An 18,493-nucleotide genomic window follows, 5' to 3' on the forward strand; every position below is an offset into this window, starting at 1 on the left:
ATTCAAATGCAAAACGGTGGTTTGATTATCGTTAGACTCTGGATCAAGTCTGAAACCACTTTAGTGTTTGGTTCTGGCTCCTGCCGGGCTGTCATTGTGGGCAGTTCTATCTTTTTCTTCTTCCTCCCATCTCCAGCTCCCCAAAGCATCCACCAGAGGACGCAGCTCCTTCAAAGCTTTCCATCCCAGCATCTGGCTGGAGGAACTCAGTCCGCCCTTTTCCTGCTAGTCTCGAGCCGCTTTTAAGTCACCATAGCTTTAGACCAGGCCGTCCGTTACCATGGAGACCGAAAGCTATGATGTCACCACTGTCCTGGTGGGTGTGTTGGAGTCCGACACCCGGATTTCCCCAAGAACCCTTGCCAGGACATGGAGATGGTGGAGGGAGATAGAACCAAAAAAGACTCCCTGCTTCCCCTACCATCTCGCGCCGCCTCCTGTTCAGGAAGTGGATGACTGCCCCCGCGCGTGTCCGCACGGGCACACCGGCATGCACGCGTGGGCACGCGAAAGGCCCGAGCCGCGCGCGTAGGCCACCCCCACTCTACTCCTCAGAACTTCACCCGAACTCCGCCCTCCCCCGGTCCTCAAGGAAGTCAAATAAATCAAATAGGCCCGCCCCAAACTGGCAGGATCCAAGAGACCCTTGAATCACACCAGCGAGCCTGAACCCAGCTCCCAGGCCTCGGTTCTCCCGGGCCCCGCCCAGCTCCTCTGGCCCCGCCCCCCGACTGCGCGGGACTGGGGGCGGGGCCCGGGAGCGGCAGCCGGGCTGGGGGCGGGGCGGAGGGGGCCCGCGGCCCCCAGCGGGGGTTCCGCGCGGGCCCGCGAGATGCCGGTGTCCGCGGCCACAGCGGCTGCAGCTGCAGCGGCAGGGGAGGCGGCGGCGGGACCCGGGAGGGGTGCGGCGCGGGGGGCGGTCCCGTAGCCCGGACCATGGAGGGGCAGAGCGGCCGCTGCAAGATCGTGGTGGTGGGGGACGCGGAGTGCGGCAAGACGGCGCTGCTGCAGGTGTTCGCCAAGGACGCCTACCCAGGGGTGAGGGACCCGCCGCTTAGGAAGGGGGCGCTGAGTGAGCGGAGGCGGATGACAGGCGCCCAGGGGATGGATAGAGACGGGTGCCAGGGTAACCAGGGACGAGGGAGAGGGGCTCTCAGGAAGACTGGGGGAGGTGTTGGGGGTTTTGGAAGGACTGCGGAGGATTGGGGCAGTAGGAACTGGGGAGGAAGGTGAGATGGATGGGGGGTTGAGAGAACCAGAGAATCCCAGAAGGGGCGCTGGGGTTATGTCGGGGCCAAAGGGATCGGGAAGGGGTCTGGGAGCCTGGCAGAGATTCTGCGGAGGCAGTAGCTCCCGAGATCTCCCCTTTGCTCAATCCCAGATCAACTTGTTTCCAGGGGTTGGGCTGGACCGATTGCGGGAGTGCGAAGGGCATTTGTCTGGGGTGGGGACTGGGGAGAGAGCTCATCGTGACCCATTCGTGTCTGCAGAGTTATGTCCCCACTGTGTTTGAGAACTACACCGCGAGCTTTGAGATTGACAAGCGCCGCATTGAACTCAACATGTGGGACACTTCAGGTAGCCACGTCCCTCGGGGTCACCCTGACTTCCAACACTCCCACTTTGACCCCTCCCCTGGATGGACCCTTAGACTCCAGTTCAGTCCAGCTCATTCATTCAGTTCTAGGACGAAGGAGAATCCATTGTTTGCCTGGAGCCAGGGAAACTGAGGCAGAGATTGCTGAGAAACGCAGAGACCTTTGTCATGAAGGAGAAAGCCCAATATCTAAGCCCCTCCACTGGGTTCTGCCTATCTGGGAAAGTTGGAAAGGAGTGTTTTTTATTTTGGAACATGTTTCTTAGGAGGTGGGACTGGGTTTAGGAAAGACATTTAGAATTCTTTCAGGGGAAGTGATGGAAGGTGGAAAACAGATTAAACTAGAGGAATCTGAGATCAAATCCCAAAAGAGTGGGAGAACTCCTTCCCTGCCCTTCCCCCAACAAAGGGGACAGGTTTTTGTTTTTGCTTGTAATTGCTCTGTTTTTGTTTGTTTAGCAAGAAAAAATGGGGGGGGGGGGGGGCTGGAGGACTTTAGAAGATGTCTGTCAAAGCCCAGAAAACACATGCAAAGTTTTGTGGGAATATGGATAGATTTCATGAGCTTCTCAAGGAGTCCAAGACTCAGAAAAGATTAAGAATTACAACTTTTAGAGAAACCCTTAGGGAAGCAGAGAGCTGTTTCCCGTCTGTGACAGTTAAGAAGCTCTTCTAGCCATCTAACCTCCCCCTCTACTTGCTCACCTCTCTCGTTCCTCCTCCTGGAAGAAACACAGACTCCATTACGGATGTTGTTAATTGCTCTTCTCTAGTTTCTGCTCTCAATATCCCTTGACCTGGATTCATTCCTAAGGTCACCCATTCCCTTCCAGGCCTCCCACTCACTCAGGACCCTGGTCTGTCCCCTCCCTTGCTGTCTTTCTCTCAGGTTCCTCTTACTATGATAACGTCCGGCCTCTGGCCTATCCTGACTCGGATGCTGTGCTCATCTGCTTCGACATTAGCCGGCCAGAAACACTGGACAGTGTTCTCAAGAAGGTGGGAGCCTGGGAGAGCAGGGTGGCTAGACTGAAGGGAACTGGACACCATGGTTTTCACACAACGGGGGTCAGAGGGAGGGAGTGAAGGCTGGGACTTGGCTGTCAGCTGGAACTCAGTCCTCGGAGCTGGATACAGTGTGTAGGAGAGAACAGGAAGAAGGACCCAGGGGACTCCTTCTCTCACTTTCCCCATCTCCTTGGGTGTGGGGACCCCAGATGAAAGGGGTGGGAATGGTGATCCTGGAGCTCAGCAAATTCCTGTGGCCTGGGCCTCCTCCCCAGGCCCCTATTTCCATGAGAAAAGCCCATGGTGAATGGATAGAAGTCAGCTAGGGCAGCCCCAGTTCCCAGGCGGGGGAGGGGAGGGAGGGTTTGGTCTGTTCCCAGGAAAGAGTTTGGGGAAAGGGGGAGAGAATGGGAAGATTCCAGACTGTTAGAGCCTGCATGGCCACTGGGGGGTGGGGGGGAAGCAGGAGCCCCAGTCCTATAGCTCCATCCCAGCCCTTTCCTCCCTCCCCTTCTTCCTTACCCCATTCTGCTTTCAGCCCAACCCCACCATTCCCACCTCCTTCCTGACAGGGGTGCATGGTTCCCGCAAGGTGTGGGGAAGGCTGTCCTCCTGGCATGAGTAAGGGATCACTCTGTGCCTCCTCCTTCCCTTCCATGACTCTCTTTTCTTCCCCCAAATAGTGGCAGGGGGAGACTCAGGAGTTTTGCCCCAATGCCAAGGTTGTGCTGGTTGGCTGTAAACTGGACATGCGCACCGACCTGGCCACGCTGAGGGAGCTGTCCAAGCAGAGGCTTATCCCTGTTACACATGAGCAGGTGGGACCCTTGACCTCTGACCTAATTCCAGCCTACAGCTCTCGACCTCTGCCTTTCTCAATATCTGATTTGAAAATGCCTTGCCTGGTTCATCCTTTGCCCGGGCTACTGACCTCTGACCTGAGCCCTTGACACCCCCTGCCCTGACCTTCAACCCCAGCCCCTAGCCTCTATGCCCCTTGCTGAGCTGCAGGCTAATAAGCCTCATAACTTTGTCCCGTGCCCTTCCCTTCCAGGGCAGCGTGCTGGCCAAGCAGGTGGGGGCTGTGTCCTATGTTGAGTGCTCCTCCCGGTCCTCTGAGCGCAGCGTCAGGGATGTCTTCCATGTGGCCACAGTGGCCTCCCTTGGCCGTGGCCACCGGCAGCTGCGCCGTACTGACTCACGCCGGGGACTGCAGCGGTCCACTCAGCTGTCAGGACGGCCGGACCGGGGGAATGAGGGAGAGATGCACAAGGATCGAGCCAAGAGCTGCAACCTCATGTGAGGGAGTGGGGTGGGGGCAGAGTGTGAGGAGGGGTGGTGAGGGGCACCCCCTAGAGAACGAAGGCTTGTTCCCCTTCCTGCACCTGGGCTTCCTGACCTCCTGACCCTGGCTGGGAGGTCAGAGCAGGCAGAGTGGGCAGTTCTCCTGGGCAGGGGCCTGAAGGGCAGAAGGGTGTCTCCATTCCCCAGATCCTCATCCTCCCTCTTCTCGCCAGGAAGCTGAAGGGGCTAAGGGGCAGGTATCTGGGGCATGAGCAGGGATGGGGCAGGTAGGGTGGGGGGAAGCTGGCATCGAGCAATGACCTTGGTTGAGTCTCTATGAAGTCTGTGAAGGGTGCCTTCCCTCCCTCCCCATCCCCAGTTCCCATATCCTGGTCCTGGCTTCCTTCCTTAAGGAACGTGTCCATTCTGTGACCTTCCCTCTTCTTCTCCTCTCACTTCTACAGCTATTCTCACTCACCCTAACCCCCAGACAAAATGCACTAAATTAAAAAGCAAGGAGAAGTCTGTCCCCTATCTACCCACCAGCCCTAGCTTCCTCCAGCCCTTCCCCCAACATCCCCAAATAAAGCCCATGTCCATGGAAAACGGCTGTGGCTTTAATTTTGTTATTTGTTTGTTTGTTTTTTTAAACCTATCTCTGGCAGCAAAGGGAAAATTAGAACTCAGGAAGAACTTTCTTGTCCTTGGGCACAGATGGAGCAGAGGAAAAAGCCATGGGTTGGATCAGAAGTGTCTTTTCAGGAGCCAGAGTTGGGTGGATCGGGGAATGAGATATCCTGGGAAGGTTCATCACAGTTAATGAGCCAGACAATCCTCAGGCCATCAGGGGATTTAGAGTGGACTGATGTGCAATTGCTCAGCATTACTCAGCTCAGCTGGGCACCCCCTGCTAGTGTGGGAGGGGTCCTGCCACCGTGGTCCAGGCCCCTTGCTCCCCAGTCACCCCTGGCTTGGTGCCTGCTGGGGATTGTGGGGGTAGGGAGGGCATCAAAGGCCTCCCCATCATAGAAACCAACTCTGTGCAGGGTGAAGTTTCCCAAAGGAACAGCAGCTTGATCCTGGGGCATCCCTCAGAGACTGGGGAAGAGGCTCTCTCTCTCTCTTTCCATCCCAAACTCCTTGAAGATTTTGAGGGGAGCATCAGCTATGAGTTTAGGGTCATCCCCACCCCATTGGGAGGGAAGGCTGGTGGACAGGGTGGCTGGAGCACTTGTTGTCAGGAAGGACAGTGCCGGTCTGTTTTCTCGGGAGTCTGGTTTCAGATTGTCCTGTATTCCCTCCCTGGCTGTCATCCCACTGGCCTCTTTTCAGTGACATTCTGCCCCAGGAACCATCCCTGGACCTCCCCTCCCCCAGCCTCTGCCAGCTCTTCCAGACATACTCTCGGAGAGATCACAGACCTTACCCTCCAGTCTGCTGGGATCCCACCCTCATTTGCAGCCCATCCCTCCTCATTCATTCAGCAAATACATACTAAGGACCAACTGTGTGCCAGACACTGACTTGGGAGATTGAGAGGAAGGACCAGTCTCTGCGCTTTGGAAGCCAGACCGGTGGGAAGAAAGGTAGCCCAGGTGTGTTGGTGGCTTGATGGAAAGATGGATGTTCAAGGTGCTGCAAGCTCCTGACAGCTTGGGAGGGCAGTATTCTGAGCCAGGTCCTGAGGGTTGAAGGGGAGTTCGTCAGGTAGAGAAGGGTTAGGAAAGCCACTCCAGGCAGAGAGTTCAGCATGTGCAAACACATGGAGATGAGAAAGAGCGTGAGACATTTGGGGCTCCCATGGAAGGGAGAGAACAGGAGACAAGGCTTGAAAGTTTCATTGTGGTCCCTGCAGGGCCCACAAAGGAGCCAGGATTTCATCCTGAGGATGTGAGGAGCTACCAGGGATTTCAAGCAGAGAATGAAGGGGTCAGATTGGTGTTTTGGATGGACAGTTAGCTGGATGTGGTATTGGGGGCTGGGGACTTGGCTCTGAAATGTTTCATTTTAAATAGTTTCTCCTCTCCCTCTGCCAGGCCCCAGTCTTGAAAGGAAAGGAACTTCCAACCCCCTTGCTGGCTCAGCCGATGCAGCTCTCCCACCCCTTCCCACTGACTGCTGTCCTCATCTCTCAGCAAATCTCCCCAAGCATCCTGGGACAGCTTCAAGGGCACTGGGCCTTAAACTAGCCCCGCAGACCACCCCTCAACCTGAGACCTGGTGAAGGGCTGATACCAAGACCCTCCCCAGGGACCCTGAGCCCTGGGCTGAGGGTGCTGGAGAGAGGTGGAGGTGCAGCTCTTGGGCCCAGCTAGGTGGGTCCCCATTTGGTCCCAGAGGGCTCTTTCCCCCACAGGAACCTGTGGACACTCGGCATTCATAGCCATGTGGCTCATCCACTTTGGACTTGGGTACTGAAACCACCAAAGTGCAGGGTGTTTGTGTCCCTTCTCTTCTCCCAACCTCTCTCTCCTGCCATTTGCACTCAGGGAATGCAAAAGCATTTCAATATCTGCCTAAAGCAAACATAATTAGGAAGATAAATCAGGAACTCTCAAAGTTTAATACATTTATAACACCACCAGGAACGGATTTTGGTCCTCTCTGCCAGACATTTTATTTCAGGGGGAGGGGGCATGCCTCTGGGTTGAGGGGCCCAATGAGTGGGAGGAGGGACTGGGGCTGTTCTTTGATCCTCAAAGGCTGAAGGGAGGAGGACCTTACCCTCCCCACCCCCACCCCAGATGCAGGAGTCAGACCCAGCTTCCCCCTCTGCAGCTGTTTCCCCCACAAATTAGATGCCCACATGGGAAACAATGTAGCCTCGTTAATCATTTAATGAAATAAACAACTAATCACTCTGTGATGCTGCCAGTGTTTCTTAACTTCAACAATCAGCCTGTCCCCGCGGGAGGGATGGGGGCCGCATGGGACTCGAACTCCTGGAATGCTTCAGCTGACAGCGGGTCCTCCAGTCATGGAAAGAGCTTGAGGTTCGGATGCAGAGGTCCAAGGGCCTTGGGGTTCCCAGCTCTGCTGCGTCCTCCCTGGGGAGTCTTTGGCAAGGCCCTGCACCTGTCTGAACCTCAGTTTTCACACCTGGAAAAGGAGGCTGATCATCTCATCTACTTCCCTGTGAGAAGAGAACAGATGTAGAAAAGCTGTTTGGGCCTTTGAAAGAAGCAGAGCTGATGGCAACCACCAAGACCATCCAACTTTAGTGCTCCTGAGCTGGGCTGGAGGGAATCAGGGAAGACTTCTTAGAGGGGGCATTTTGTGCTGGAATTCAAAGGCAGGAGGAAGTCCAGAAGACAGAAATGGGGAGGCCACTGTGTCTTGTTTCCATACCTATGGAGGGGGCTGATCCCCCATTGTCATTTTCTGAAGTCTCTGGGTGAGGACCCCATGTTGGCATAGTGACCCCACCCTGGATACACTCAGATTCAGCTGATTCCTCCGGTGCAGGTCCTGCAGGCTGAGGGGGGCAGGGACAGGGGTCATTTCCCTGAGATTCCCCCGTGGTCAACGGGACCCTGGCAGGTGATACTGGGACAGCTGTCTCCCCTTGCTTCACCCTCTCTTCCCCAGGAAAGGCATTCAGCTCCTCTGAGCGAGCGCCCCCCTTCCCTTTCTGCCAACAAAGGAATTTCTTCTACATTGTGCAGCCCCTCTCCCTCCTCCCTCCTCCCAGCTGGGCTCGCCAGGTCTTTAGTCAACCCCCTACTCCCTCTCCTCAAGGCTGGGGATGAGGGTCAGAGGGGAGCCTCCAGGGCCCGAGGCGTGGGGCGATTCCCAAGCAGCTACCCCCAGAAGTTGGAGATACAAGAGAGAAGTGCACATAAGTGCCCTCCCCACCCCCACCCCCAAAGAAAATGCCTCTGCCGTTGACTCCTAAATAACAGATGTCTGTCTGCATATTAATGAGATTGGACGAATAATTGGTGAGTTTTTCATTCAGTGTCAGAATGAACCCGGAGGCCTTATGTTCGCACACACAGACACCCACTCACCCTCGACTCTCCCCGTCCCCCGGAGCACAATGGAACAGACTGGAACAGACGCAGACGTTGGCAGGCTTGACCCACAAAGGGGAGGGGCACACAGGGAGCTGGGAGAGGGGTTCCGTGGGAGGGAGGCTCCCACTGTCTGGGTTTCTGTCACGTTTCTCCCTGTTGATGGCTACCCACCCCCCCGCTCCCCCAGGGGTAAAAGCTTGCTTTGGTGAGAATTCACCCCAGAGCAGAAGGGGCCGGGAGGAAGGTGGAACACAGAGGGCAGGAGAGGGCTTTGGGGGGAGGTCGTCGCTGTACAGGGAAGAGCCGCAAAGCAGGGGCTTCCTTCAGAGAGGGTGTGCTTCACTTGAGCCCGGAATCCAGGGGCCTCTGACCCTGTGTTTGCCGCGGTGGCGGGGTGTGAGGTGGAAGAAGGGAGGTTTGGAGCCAAGCACCTACCATTTGTCAGCTGGGTGCTATTGCACAGGTAACCCAACCTCTCTGTGCCTCGGTCTTCTTGTCTCTAAGAACACTTTGCAAGGTCAGAAGGATGAAATGAGATAAAGTGTGCCGTGTGCGTCTGTCTTTGTACCTGGTTTATAACAGGGCTCCACACATATTAGTTCCCTCCCCACCTATCCCTAAAACACTTGGAGAGGATTTCCAAATTGCTGCCTCTCCTGCCAGACCCACCCCTGTTAGGACAGGGGTTAATTAGAAGCTTAATAATTATCCTCACTGCCTGGAAACCCAGAGGAAAAGGTACAGAGAGGGGCGGGGGGCAGAGAAAGAGGATATTAGATAGACCCAGGAGAGACAGCAGTGGAAACGAAGGCCTGGAACAGAAGGATAGAGACCACAGAGAAAGAGAACCACAAAATGGGAATGGGAGAAGGTGTTTCAGGGAAGTTGCAGGTGCCTAGGAGCGAGCATCCAGAATCTGCCCCCTAGGTTCCTAGAAGCTCCCCCAGTTCTGCCATGAACTCGTGGTTTGACCCTACCAAGTCTCACCCCTTTTCAGCACCTCAGTCTCCTCATCTGTAAAATAAGAAGGTTGGTTTGCTCTCTGAGTTTCCTTCTTGTGTGAAACACAGAGTCCAAGTGGCCTGGGGAAGGAGGGCGGGGGGGGGGGTGGTGGGCTGTCCCCTCAACACTATTGCCCGTCACTCTCTTGTGCTCTGTCTCCCCTCTTCCTTGGTAAACGGATCTGCTGCGCCAGCAAACAACTGTCCATTGTGTCCTAATGAGGGACGAGCAGGGAAAACCAATCACTTATGATGCAAATGAGCCGGCGGCTGCAGCCTCCTCGCATTCATTGAGTGCCTCTCTTCTGACCAGGCCCTGAGCTGCCCCAGTTGAACCCTTCTCCATAGCCCCAGTTCCCATCTGTCCTGGAGGAGAAGGAGGGGGGAGACCCAGACGGGCTTTCCAACCATAGTAAAGATAAAGTGTGCCATGTGTGTCTTTGTGCCTGGTTTATAACAGGGCTCCACACATATTAGGTCCCTCATTGCCACTCCCTGCCATGAACCCTGCCCTCCCAGCTTCAGAGCCAGGCCCGGCTCCTCTCTCCACCTCCAAAGTGCTCCCAGTGAGCCTCAAGTTTTATGTCCCTCTGTCCATCTCCACACCCCACAGCCCTCAATGGCATAGGGAAGTTGCTGAGGCCTCAGCAAGGAATCGAGGAGTAACAAGATTGGTGTTGAGGTAAAAGCTGAGAATCACCAATAGCTGACCTGGGGTAGAGAGGACAAGTCCCACAATTAATCATGAAGCTGGGAGAGAAGGCTTGGGCTTGCAGCACATTTTGGTTAATCTGCAAAGAATACATAGTGGGAGAGATCACTGCCTTCCCCCAGCACAGTCCTGTCCTCCCTGGGGCCAGAATCTTTAAGAATTTACCTCTTGAATTCCTATGGTGATTTTTGTCTCAATTTCTCTGCCACTTGGTTAGAAACGAAAGGGGGCTCCTGCATAGATCTTGGTTTCCATGGCTTTCAGAGCCTCTGTGGGTTTGGAGATGATTCCATCAGCATGCTTCTCACCTTGGGGGCTGCAAAGGGCCCTGAGACAGCCCCACAAGCCATTTTCCTCTAGGAGAGACCACTCCTTGCCAGGACCCAGGGACAGGTTTGCCAAGAGAAGATTTTCTTCTTACTTGATACCAGCTTCTTCCAGAGTTCTATAGCATAATAGCTGGGAAGACCCTTATAAATTATAATTTGAGCTACTCCTGCTCATATATATTACCATTTGATTTTCAAGAGAAGAAGTCAAGCATCTGTTTATCTTGTGTGTCTGTGTTACCTTCAGATCCACCCTCTCTCCCTTTCTTAATTTAGGACATGTGGTAATGCTTGAAAAAACAAAAAACGAAACAAACAAAACAAACCACAAACAAGACTTCTGGAATTAGCCAGCCAGTGCCAACTGCTGCAACACTACAGAGAAAAAAACTTTGCAGGGTCACAGATTTTCTTACCTTCCCTGTCCCAACCCCTACTCAACTGGAGTCCACACTCTCTCCCAGACAAAAACACAGCCCAGAAGCATAACGAGGGCATTTCTGTCTGTGGCCTAATGAATGGAAACTCCTGGGGTGGTTAGTTCTAGGTCTGCCACTAACTTACTAGGTGACTTTGACAAGGCCTGGGACCTCAATTTTATCATTTGTAAAGCGGGGATAGCAATCTCTACCCTAGCCACTTCCCAGAGAATAAGTGAGAAGAGAGATAATAGTTGTGCCAGTGCTTTGAACTTGCAAAGGGATCATAATGAACATCATAATTATTTCCCCTGTGATGGTGGCAGTGGCTTTCTGTCCGTCTTGAGTGTACAGCCTGGAGGGGGCCTCACTGGGGGACAACATGGACAGAGGAAACTGATAGTTTCTTTCTGGGTGGGTTTGAGTCATCATGAAGGGGTATGCTTCTTGGTAGACAAAGGAGACTCAAGGAAGAAATCCTTTGGTGTGGGTTTAGAAGAGGAAAGAGTGATTCTTGGACACCTAGATCCCTTAAATTGTTTTTGGAAGAAACCAAGGTCTAGAAAAATGGATGTGAGGGACTGAAGGAAATTAGCAACCTCAGTGGCAGCATATGGCTGGGTACACTGGGTTTTCCAGGGGTCAAAGTTCTCAAGCATGGGGCCAGCAGTTGGATAAGCCCTTCAGCTTCAGTCTGTGAGTCCATTCATTCATCCCTCAACTCATTCATTCAGCAAATACTCATTGGGTGCCTAGCAAGGTATCTGTCCGACGTAGACCTGGGTTATTACAAAGAAAAATTAATACTAATCCTGCCCATAGGACTAGTCAAATAGAGATGATAGAATATGTACATGGATAACTTATAATCAATTGAAGAATGTCATAAATAAAGCAAAACTTCTGGGGTATTCTGAGGGGGGAGAGATTCTGGCCCAGAAGACTTAGAGAAAGCTCTGTGGAGAGGTGGGGTGGGCAGGACTGGGGCCTGCAAAGATGGCAGAGCAGGACTTGCCCAGCAGAAGATACAGTGTAAGCGAAATCTGTGGGTCCCATATTGGGAGGTCAGGGTGCTTGGAAGGCAGCAGACCACGCATTGGAGAAGTTGGGTTTGGGTTTGGGATAGAAGGTCTGAGGAGAATGGGTGCGGGGAGAAGGTCAGAGGAATGTATCCTTGGAGGACTGTCACATGTCTTCTCTTTCTAGGCTAGGTGCCCTTTCCCCCAGTTCTGTCAGCTGGGGGTTCCCACCTGGGCCTTCTGGAATCTCCTGGCTTCCTTTTTACCCGGTCAAATCCTACATGAGCCTAAGGTTCAGTTGGAGGTCTCTCTCCTGGAGGTCCCCCGACAGAGGCAGAATTTGACTCACCATGCAACCCCCAATGGGCTTCTGAACTGCAATTCTGCAAGGGTTTTCTAGCTCACCCATTGAATAGAGTTCAAGGCCAGAAATGGATCTTTTCTTCTTCTCTTCCACAACACAAGTGCTTGAGCATGCGTGTGTAAACACACACGTACAGACACACACACACAGGCAGCTAGTCATCCTCAATCATTAACCTTACTGTTATCCGCTGTCTCCCAGGGCTGGTTCCCACTAGAATACACTGGAAAGAGAATGGGCTCACCGAAATCTTTGAAAGTGGCTCTGCCATGGCCTTTTGTCGTGTGACTTTGGGCAAGTTGCTTGACCTCTCAGAGCTTCATTTTCCTCATTTGTATGTGGTATATAGTGAAGGGACACTTAGTAGGAGTGTGGCAAACGATAGCTGTTAATGATTATTACTGTTGTTGCTACAGAACCCAGGGCTGGGTATCCAGTCTCCTTTCTCCTTTTGTTTTTGTTATTAGAGCAGTTGTAGGTTCTCAGAAACATCTCCTTCCCTTTTAAGGTAGCCATCTTTGCCCACCTGCCTCCTTCAGTTTTTGTCCTCCTTGGATCTTCCCTGTCACCAGTCAATGGACCTGCCTGCTCCCCTTTCTCCCTCCAGGCTGGCTTTCTCTTCTCCCCACCAAGAGCTCTGCTGTTGGCTGACTCTCACGGGGTATGGGCTGTCTGTGCCTTGCACGCCATCAGTCAATAAAGATAAATTACAAAATCATTTGTTTTATTTGTTCTTGTTACCCCCAGGGCTGTCTGAAATTGCCTTTCTTTGGAAAGCCACATTTGCATATCTCTATGTAGGAGTCAAAGGCTGCAGCTGTGGTTTCACTACTATTTAAATATTAATAAAACCTCTGAAAACTCGAGCTGTTTTTTTTAAAAGCACTCTGGCCCTTCTGCTCCTAGGTTGCTAATATAATTTAATCTTGCCCTTTGCTTTGTATTTGCTTAAAGGGTCATTTTTGAGTTAACAGAAGCCAGCTGCTGCAATCTTGTAGCTAAGAACCACTTACCAGTCCACAAACCTTATTTTTCTTTAAAAGGCCCAAGATTTACCTCTGAATAGACCATAGGTAACATTTTATACCAATTAGCAGTCCCTTACACAAAGCCAGTGGTTCTCAAACTTGAACGTGCATCAGACTCATGGATTGGGGGGCTGGGGCAGAATTCCTGATTCAGTAGATATAGGGTGAGGCCTGGGAATTTGCATTTCTAACATGTTCCTAGGTGATGCTTTTGCCCCGGTCAGTTAGGGGACCACACTTTGAGAACCACTGCACTAAGATGTGTGTTAAACTGCTTTATCACTCTGGGTCTCTGAAACGAGGTCTCCAAATTTCTTGTTCTCCAGAAACCATAATTTGGGGAGAGTCTAGTTCTGGATTCCTTCCAGCTCCTCAAACCCTTCCCTGCATTTTTCCCATCACCCAGACTTGTTTCGGTATCAGCTCCCTATACACTTCCCCAATCCCTGCTCTCCATAGGGTACTGTCTCCATTTCTCCTTAATTTTCCTTTGCCCAGACGCATTTCTTTAATTTTCTTCTTGTTATGGGCAGATTTATAGGCTGTTTGAGGGCTTGTGGAGTCACGCATTACTGAAGTAAGGCGAAGGAGGTCTCTGGTTCAGCCATTTTACAGCCATTGATAAGCAAGCCCCCACATTTCCTGGTTAGCAGGCCCCATTCTCTCTCTGTTTTCTTTGGGTGGATTTGCAGGTCCTCCTCACCCTGCCATTCTCTCTGTGCCCTGTGCTGTCTGCCTCCCAGGCTGCCGTTATCTGCTCCTTGCAGCCTTCGTAGGATACATTCTGGGCAGGCTTGCTCCTTTGCTCCAACCACCCCAACACTGATTCCTTTCTTTCTCTCCTGCATGCTTTTGAGCTGATACTTTGTTGATGATTCTGGTTGCATTTTTTAGGAGGGAGATAATCTGCCAGAGCTCTTCTCCAGGCCCCCTCCCTGTGCTTGCATGATAAGTCTTCCCTCTTCCTTCCCAGCTCCTTTGCAGAAGTTGTGAAAGGAGATAAAGTCAATACAGGAACTAGTTCCCAAGTGCTACTGTGCCCAGAGAAGGCTAAAGACTGTGGGGTGGTAAAGTGGGAGGATATCTTAAAGCCAGAGATCAAGGGAACAAGATTGCCTCCATCAACAGGCCAGGCAGTGTGAGCACAGGGCCAGAAGTTGACTTCCAAGAAAGTTTACACAAAGCTTGAAACAGATGGGGTATACATTTGTTGGGAGACCTTAAGGGACAATTAATGTGTCTTAGTCATCTCTGCTTTCAGCCAGGATTCCAGGAAAGGCAGGTTGTACTAGACGAATGCTGCTTTTTCTATTAATCCATCAGTGATGGGGGCAGCAGGCTGAGGCCTGACTCACCCCGAGGGCCCAGTAAGCCATGGCTAGTCAATGGAAATGCAACACTGTGGAAGTGAAGACAGGTCCAGTAGCACTTCTGCTTGCTTTTACCACTAACAGTGAGACCCCTTGTCTCCCTGGCAGGTAGACAGGGAGCTGACATGGGCTCTAAAAAGGTCATGCTATAGGTAAGGCTGAATTGGAAGCTTTGACCACCGTAAGATGTACAATCATAAGCTGGGAGGCTGGATAGGAGTGGAGACAGAAATAGCTATGACCCAATCCTGTGAGTTCCTTTGCCTGACACAGAGCTGCTTGCCCAGGCAGAGCTTCCTTTTGGAGGCAGGAACCTTCTACTCCTTTCTACTATGGTCCATAAAGGAGAAGCAAAAAGTGCTGGTGTTCCTCATAACTAACTCCTCTTCTAAAATTCCCTTGAGGTTAAACTGGTGCCTTCAGTCCTAGGACCAGAGCCTGATAGAGGTGGAAAGGTGAATGATGGAATGGAAAGGGCCCACATTTAGATTTCTGTGCACTCATTAATAGCTGTACAAACTGTGAGCAAGATCTTACAGATCAGGAAACTGAGTCTCAGTTCCCTTTTTTCAAATGAGGTGATGACTATCTACTTCATAGGGTTGTGATGAAGATTAAATGAGATAAAGATGTAATAAATGTCAGTTCCATTTTCTCTACTCTTCTCTTAGCCGCATCCCCACCCTCCTTGCAAATATGGCAGTATTGAGTTGTGTGATGGTTTCATTCTCTCTGCTTCAAAGAGGATTCCAATCCCGCTACAGTGTGAGAACCAGGCAATAATAAGTGTTATCTGTGAGTTAAGCCTGTTAAATAGGAGTGGTGGGCAGTACTCTAAAGATGTTACCCTCTCTCCCTTCTGTTCCTCTAGACTACTGTCCCCTGGTTATTCAAACACTAATCTAGGCACTGCTGTGAAGGGACTTTGCAACTGTAATTAAGGTTATGGACCTTGAGAAAGGGGGATTACCCTGGATTATCCAGTAGGCCCAAGAAATAGTAACGCAGCAGTTGGGGAAATGAGACAGAAGAGGTGGTTAGGGAGAGTCAAAGCTTGAGAAGACTTGACCCATTGTTACCGGCTTTGAAGATGGAGGTAGGAGGGCCATGAGACAAAGAATTTGGGTGGCCTCTAGAAGCTGAGAACTCTAGCCGGTATCAAGGAAATTGGGATCTCAGTCTGAACTAAATTTGGCCAACAACCTGAATAAGCTTGGAACAGGATTCATCCCCAGTCTCTAGAAGGGAGTGCAGCATTGCTGACATCTTGAGTTCAGCCTTGTGAAACTGAAGCAAAGAGAACAGCCAAGTCAACTGGGACTTCTGATCTACAGAACTGAGATAATAAATGGGTGTTGTTTTAAGCCACTAAATTTGCAAGAATTTGTTATGGTAGCAATAGAAAACTAACATAATAGGTAGCCCTATTAAGCCACCTCAATAATTCTAGGAAGTAGGAACTATTATTCCCACTTTGCAGCTGAGGAAACAGAAGCACAGTGCAAAGACTAAGAAAGCCTACAGGTGTAAGTCTCAAAAACAGTACTACTCAGTGGAAGTGTCTGCTACCAAGTTTATTTGCAGGCAAACAGCACAACATTTGCAAATGTATTTTGTACAATCAAGTCTGCACTGCTCTGACACACTGGGGGGCTAAGGAAGACCTAGTCCTTCCAACAGCTATTACAGTCCTGGATAATGAGTTTATGAAAAACACTTTCTCTTCCTTCAGCAAGCAAAATTATTTATGAAGCTGTACGATTCAGCAACAGGGAACAAAGGGGAAAAAATCACCTCAAGGAAAGCTACAGCTTCTTTCCTGGTGGGATCCTTCATTTATTCAAACATGAAATATTCATATCAGAGATCTTGTATTTTTAAAAGGAATGGGTTACACATCAGAGCTACAACATAAACATTTTATTTATTACTAATGGGGAATTAGAAGATTCTCTTTGGGCATAGGTCTTGAAAGGATTCTGCTGTTTCAGAGCACATCAATGCTAGGAGGTTCTTTACAAATCAAGCAACTATAGCCCAGACTTTTGAAGATCACAGCTTTAGCATGACTCCCCTGTCTTGTAATTAACAATCATGTTTCACGTTTATATCCACTACCTGCCCTGAATTCCCTCCAATGTTTGAGAGCTGCCTTGGGGCTGCACTAATCTTAAGCCACATCACAGATCCCCAAATGCTCTCCTTCCATTGAAGGATCAGATTCCGGGCCTTTATGTACATGGGGTTCCAGAGAGACAAATCAGGGAGGTCAGCTATTCTCTAGAGGCGAAGCCACTCTGTACTTTCAGACCTAAGCCATGTCTGTTTCCTAGTAGCCTTAGTACCAGGACTAGGGCTGATAAATAATGCATCAGCATCTTGCTCAATTGGTGAAGTTTAAATGGCCTTAAATTCTTTTCAGGTGAAAAATTACTACAATTTTGTGCTCATGGAAGATTTCAAAGGGAGATTTGAAGCAGAAAATCTTTAAGGGACCCATACATAGGCAGAAGTTCATTTCAGGCTAATGCACATAAAATATTTAGTAACTGGGACTGTGGAGGGACTGAAGAGTGAGAGGAGCTCCCGGGGTCTGGCATTCCTTAAGCTCATTCTCAGGGTCCTGTGGAGGCAGGTTCTATATACTTGGCAGGCTGGAATCAGCAACTACTATAGGAGATCTGGGGTATCAAGTAAGTGTCCAGCTCCTGGCGCTGATAGAGGGCTACACTGTCCAATACCCACTCTCGGGTCACCACGGGTACGTCACACACCTGTCCAATTGCTGGGGATAGAAAACACAAGCAGAGATTAGTGTCAATTCACATTCTTCCAGAACAAGTCCATCAGTTTACCTGTCCAGGGACCTGATTATATGAGTTCTTAGGGTTAATTAGTCAGAGCAAAATTGTTGATTTTGAGCAATGCTTTAGGACATAGGACCTTATACAGAAGCCTGAGGAGTGGCTGCTGGTGAAAGCACACAGCCTCTGGCAACTTTATTAATATGAGCTTCAATCTGTTAAGGGAAAAGCCACCAGGGAGAACAAAACAGAAGAAGGACTTTTTGGAACAGTCACATCACCATTTCTTTTAAATTTTGTTTATTGTGGTAAAATACACATGATATAAAATCTACCTTTTCAGTTAATGATGTGGAAAAAGGTTTGCCATATCTTAAGTGAAAAAGCAAAATGGTATGATAAGCATGATCCCATCTGTGTGTATACACACACACACACACACACACACACACACATGCCTGGAAGGATTTTATGTTGTTCATCTCCAAGTAGTGGGATTACTGGGATTATTTTATTGTTTTTGTGCTGGTTTATATTTTCTGTGATGAACACTCATATTTTAACCACCCTCCAAATGGAAATAGTTCATTCATTACTTTTATAATACAAAACAAAAAGTTTTCAAAGACATTTTAGCCATCACTGCATTTGACAAATATTTATTAAGCACCTAGAACATGCTAAGAAATATGCTAATCAAGCACTAGGTAACTTGTGGTGAATCAAATTGATCCAACAGGATCCCTTAAGACATGGACACATGCAGGCACCTTACCATGGAAGCCACTGTCCTCCGTCCATGCATCCGGCTGCACAACCACAATTGGGTGAGTGCCCTGAATCCACAAGGAAGAAACAGCACTGGGTGTCAGAGGACTTTTGAAACAGTCACGTCACCATTTCTTTTAAATTTTGTTTATTGTGGTAAAATACATATGATATAAAATCTACCATTTCAATCATTTTTAAATGTAATTCAGTGGCATTAAGTACATTTACAATGTTGTGCAACCATTACTGCTACCTATTTCTAGAACTTTTTCATCACCCTAAACATAAATTCTGGACCCATTAAGCAATAACTTTCCATTCTCCCCTCCCCCCAGACCTTGTAACCTCTAATCTATTTTCTGTCCCTATGAACTTGTCTCTTCTAGATATTTCAAATAAGTAGAATCATAAAATATTTATCCTTTTGTGCCTGGCTTATTTCACTTAGCATAATTTTTCAAGGTTCATTCATGTTGTAGCATGTATTGGAACTATAATCCTTTTAAACAGCTGAATAATATTCCATTGCATGGATATACCACATTTTGTTTATTACTGTGAGTAAGGCTGTTATGAACACTGGTGTAAAAGTATCTGTTTGAGTTCCTGTTTTCAATTCTTTTGGGTATTTACATAGAAGTGGAATTGCTGGGCCATATGGTAATTCTATGCTAACTTTTTGAGGAACTGCCAAACTGTTCTTCACCATTTCTTGATGGCTTGCTGAGGTAGACTACTCCAGGGGCAGAAAGGACATGGCAAAAAGGAAAG

General features: G+C 49.9%; 2 protein-coding genes across 9 annotated transcripts in view; one reads left to right on the forward strand and one right to left on the reverse strand.

The window, feature by feature from the left end:
* Window positions 1–892: 892 nt before the first annotated feature.
* On the forward strand, window positions 893–6,715 carry RND2 (Rho family GTPase 2). Of its 3 annotated transcripts, none has more exons than XM_037809806.1 (6): window positions 893–1,038; window positions 1,491–1,578; window positions 2,487–2,596; window positions 3,289–3,423; window positions 3,660–3,904; window positions 5,222–6,715. In XM_037809806.1, exons 1-6 carry the CDS (start codon window positions 937–939, stop codon window positions 5,385–5,387), a joined length of 846 nt encoding a protein of 281 aa, XP_037665734.1. In that variant the 5' UTR covers window positions 893–936; the 3' UTR covers window positions 5,388–6,715. The 3 variants fall into 3 exon arrangements, with proteins under 3 accessions (XP_037665734.1, XP_037665735.1, XP_037665736.1); XM_037809807.1 differs by having other exon boundaries at window positions 894–1,038; window positions 5,374–6,714; XM_037809808.1 differs by having other exon boundaries at window positions 894–1,038; window positions 3,660–5,361.
* Window positions 6,716–15,700: 8,985 nt separating this feature from the next.
* Window positions 15,701–18,493, reverse strand: part of BRCA1 (BRCA1 DNA repair associated) — a 91,257-nt gene continuing 88,464 nt past the window's right edge. For all 6 annotated transcript variants that reach the window (XM_037809762.1, XM_037809767.1, XM_037809761.1 and 3 more), the window contains 2 exons: window positions 17,727–17,787; window positions 15,701–16,932 (listed from right to left, as the gene is read on the reverse strand). In XM_037809762.1, the coding sequence (XP_037665690.1) occupies window positions 16,808–16,932; window positions 17,727–17,787 (186 nt within the window). In that variant the 3' untranslated portion in view covers window positions 15,701–16,807. The remainder of the gene's footprint in view (window positions 16,933–17,726; window positions 17,788–18,493) is intronic.

This window comes from Choloepus didactylus, chromosome 18, assembly GCF_015220235.1.
Source record: "Choloepus didactylus isolate mChoDid1 chromosome 18, mChoDid1.pri, whole genome shotgun sequence".
In the NCBI taxonomy this organism is placed as follows: Eukaryota; Metazoa; Chordata; class Mammalia; order Pilosa; family Megalonychidae; genus Choloepus; species Choloepus didactylus.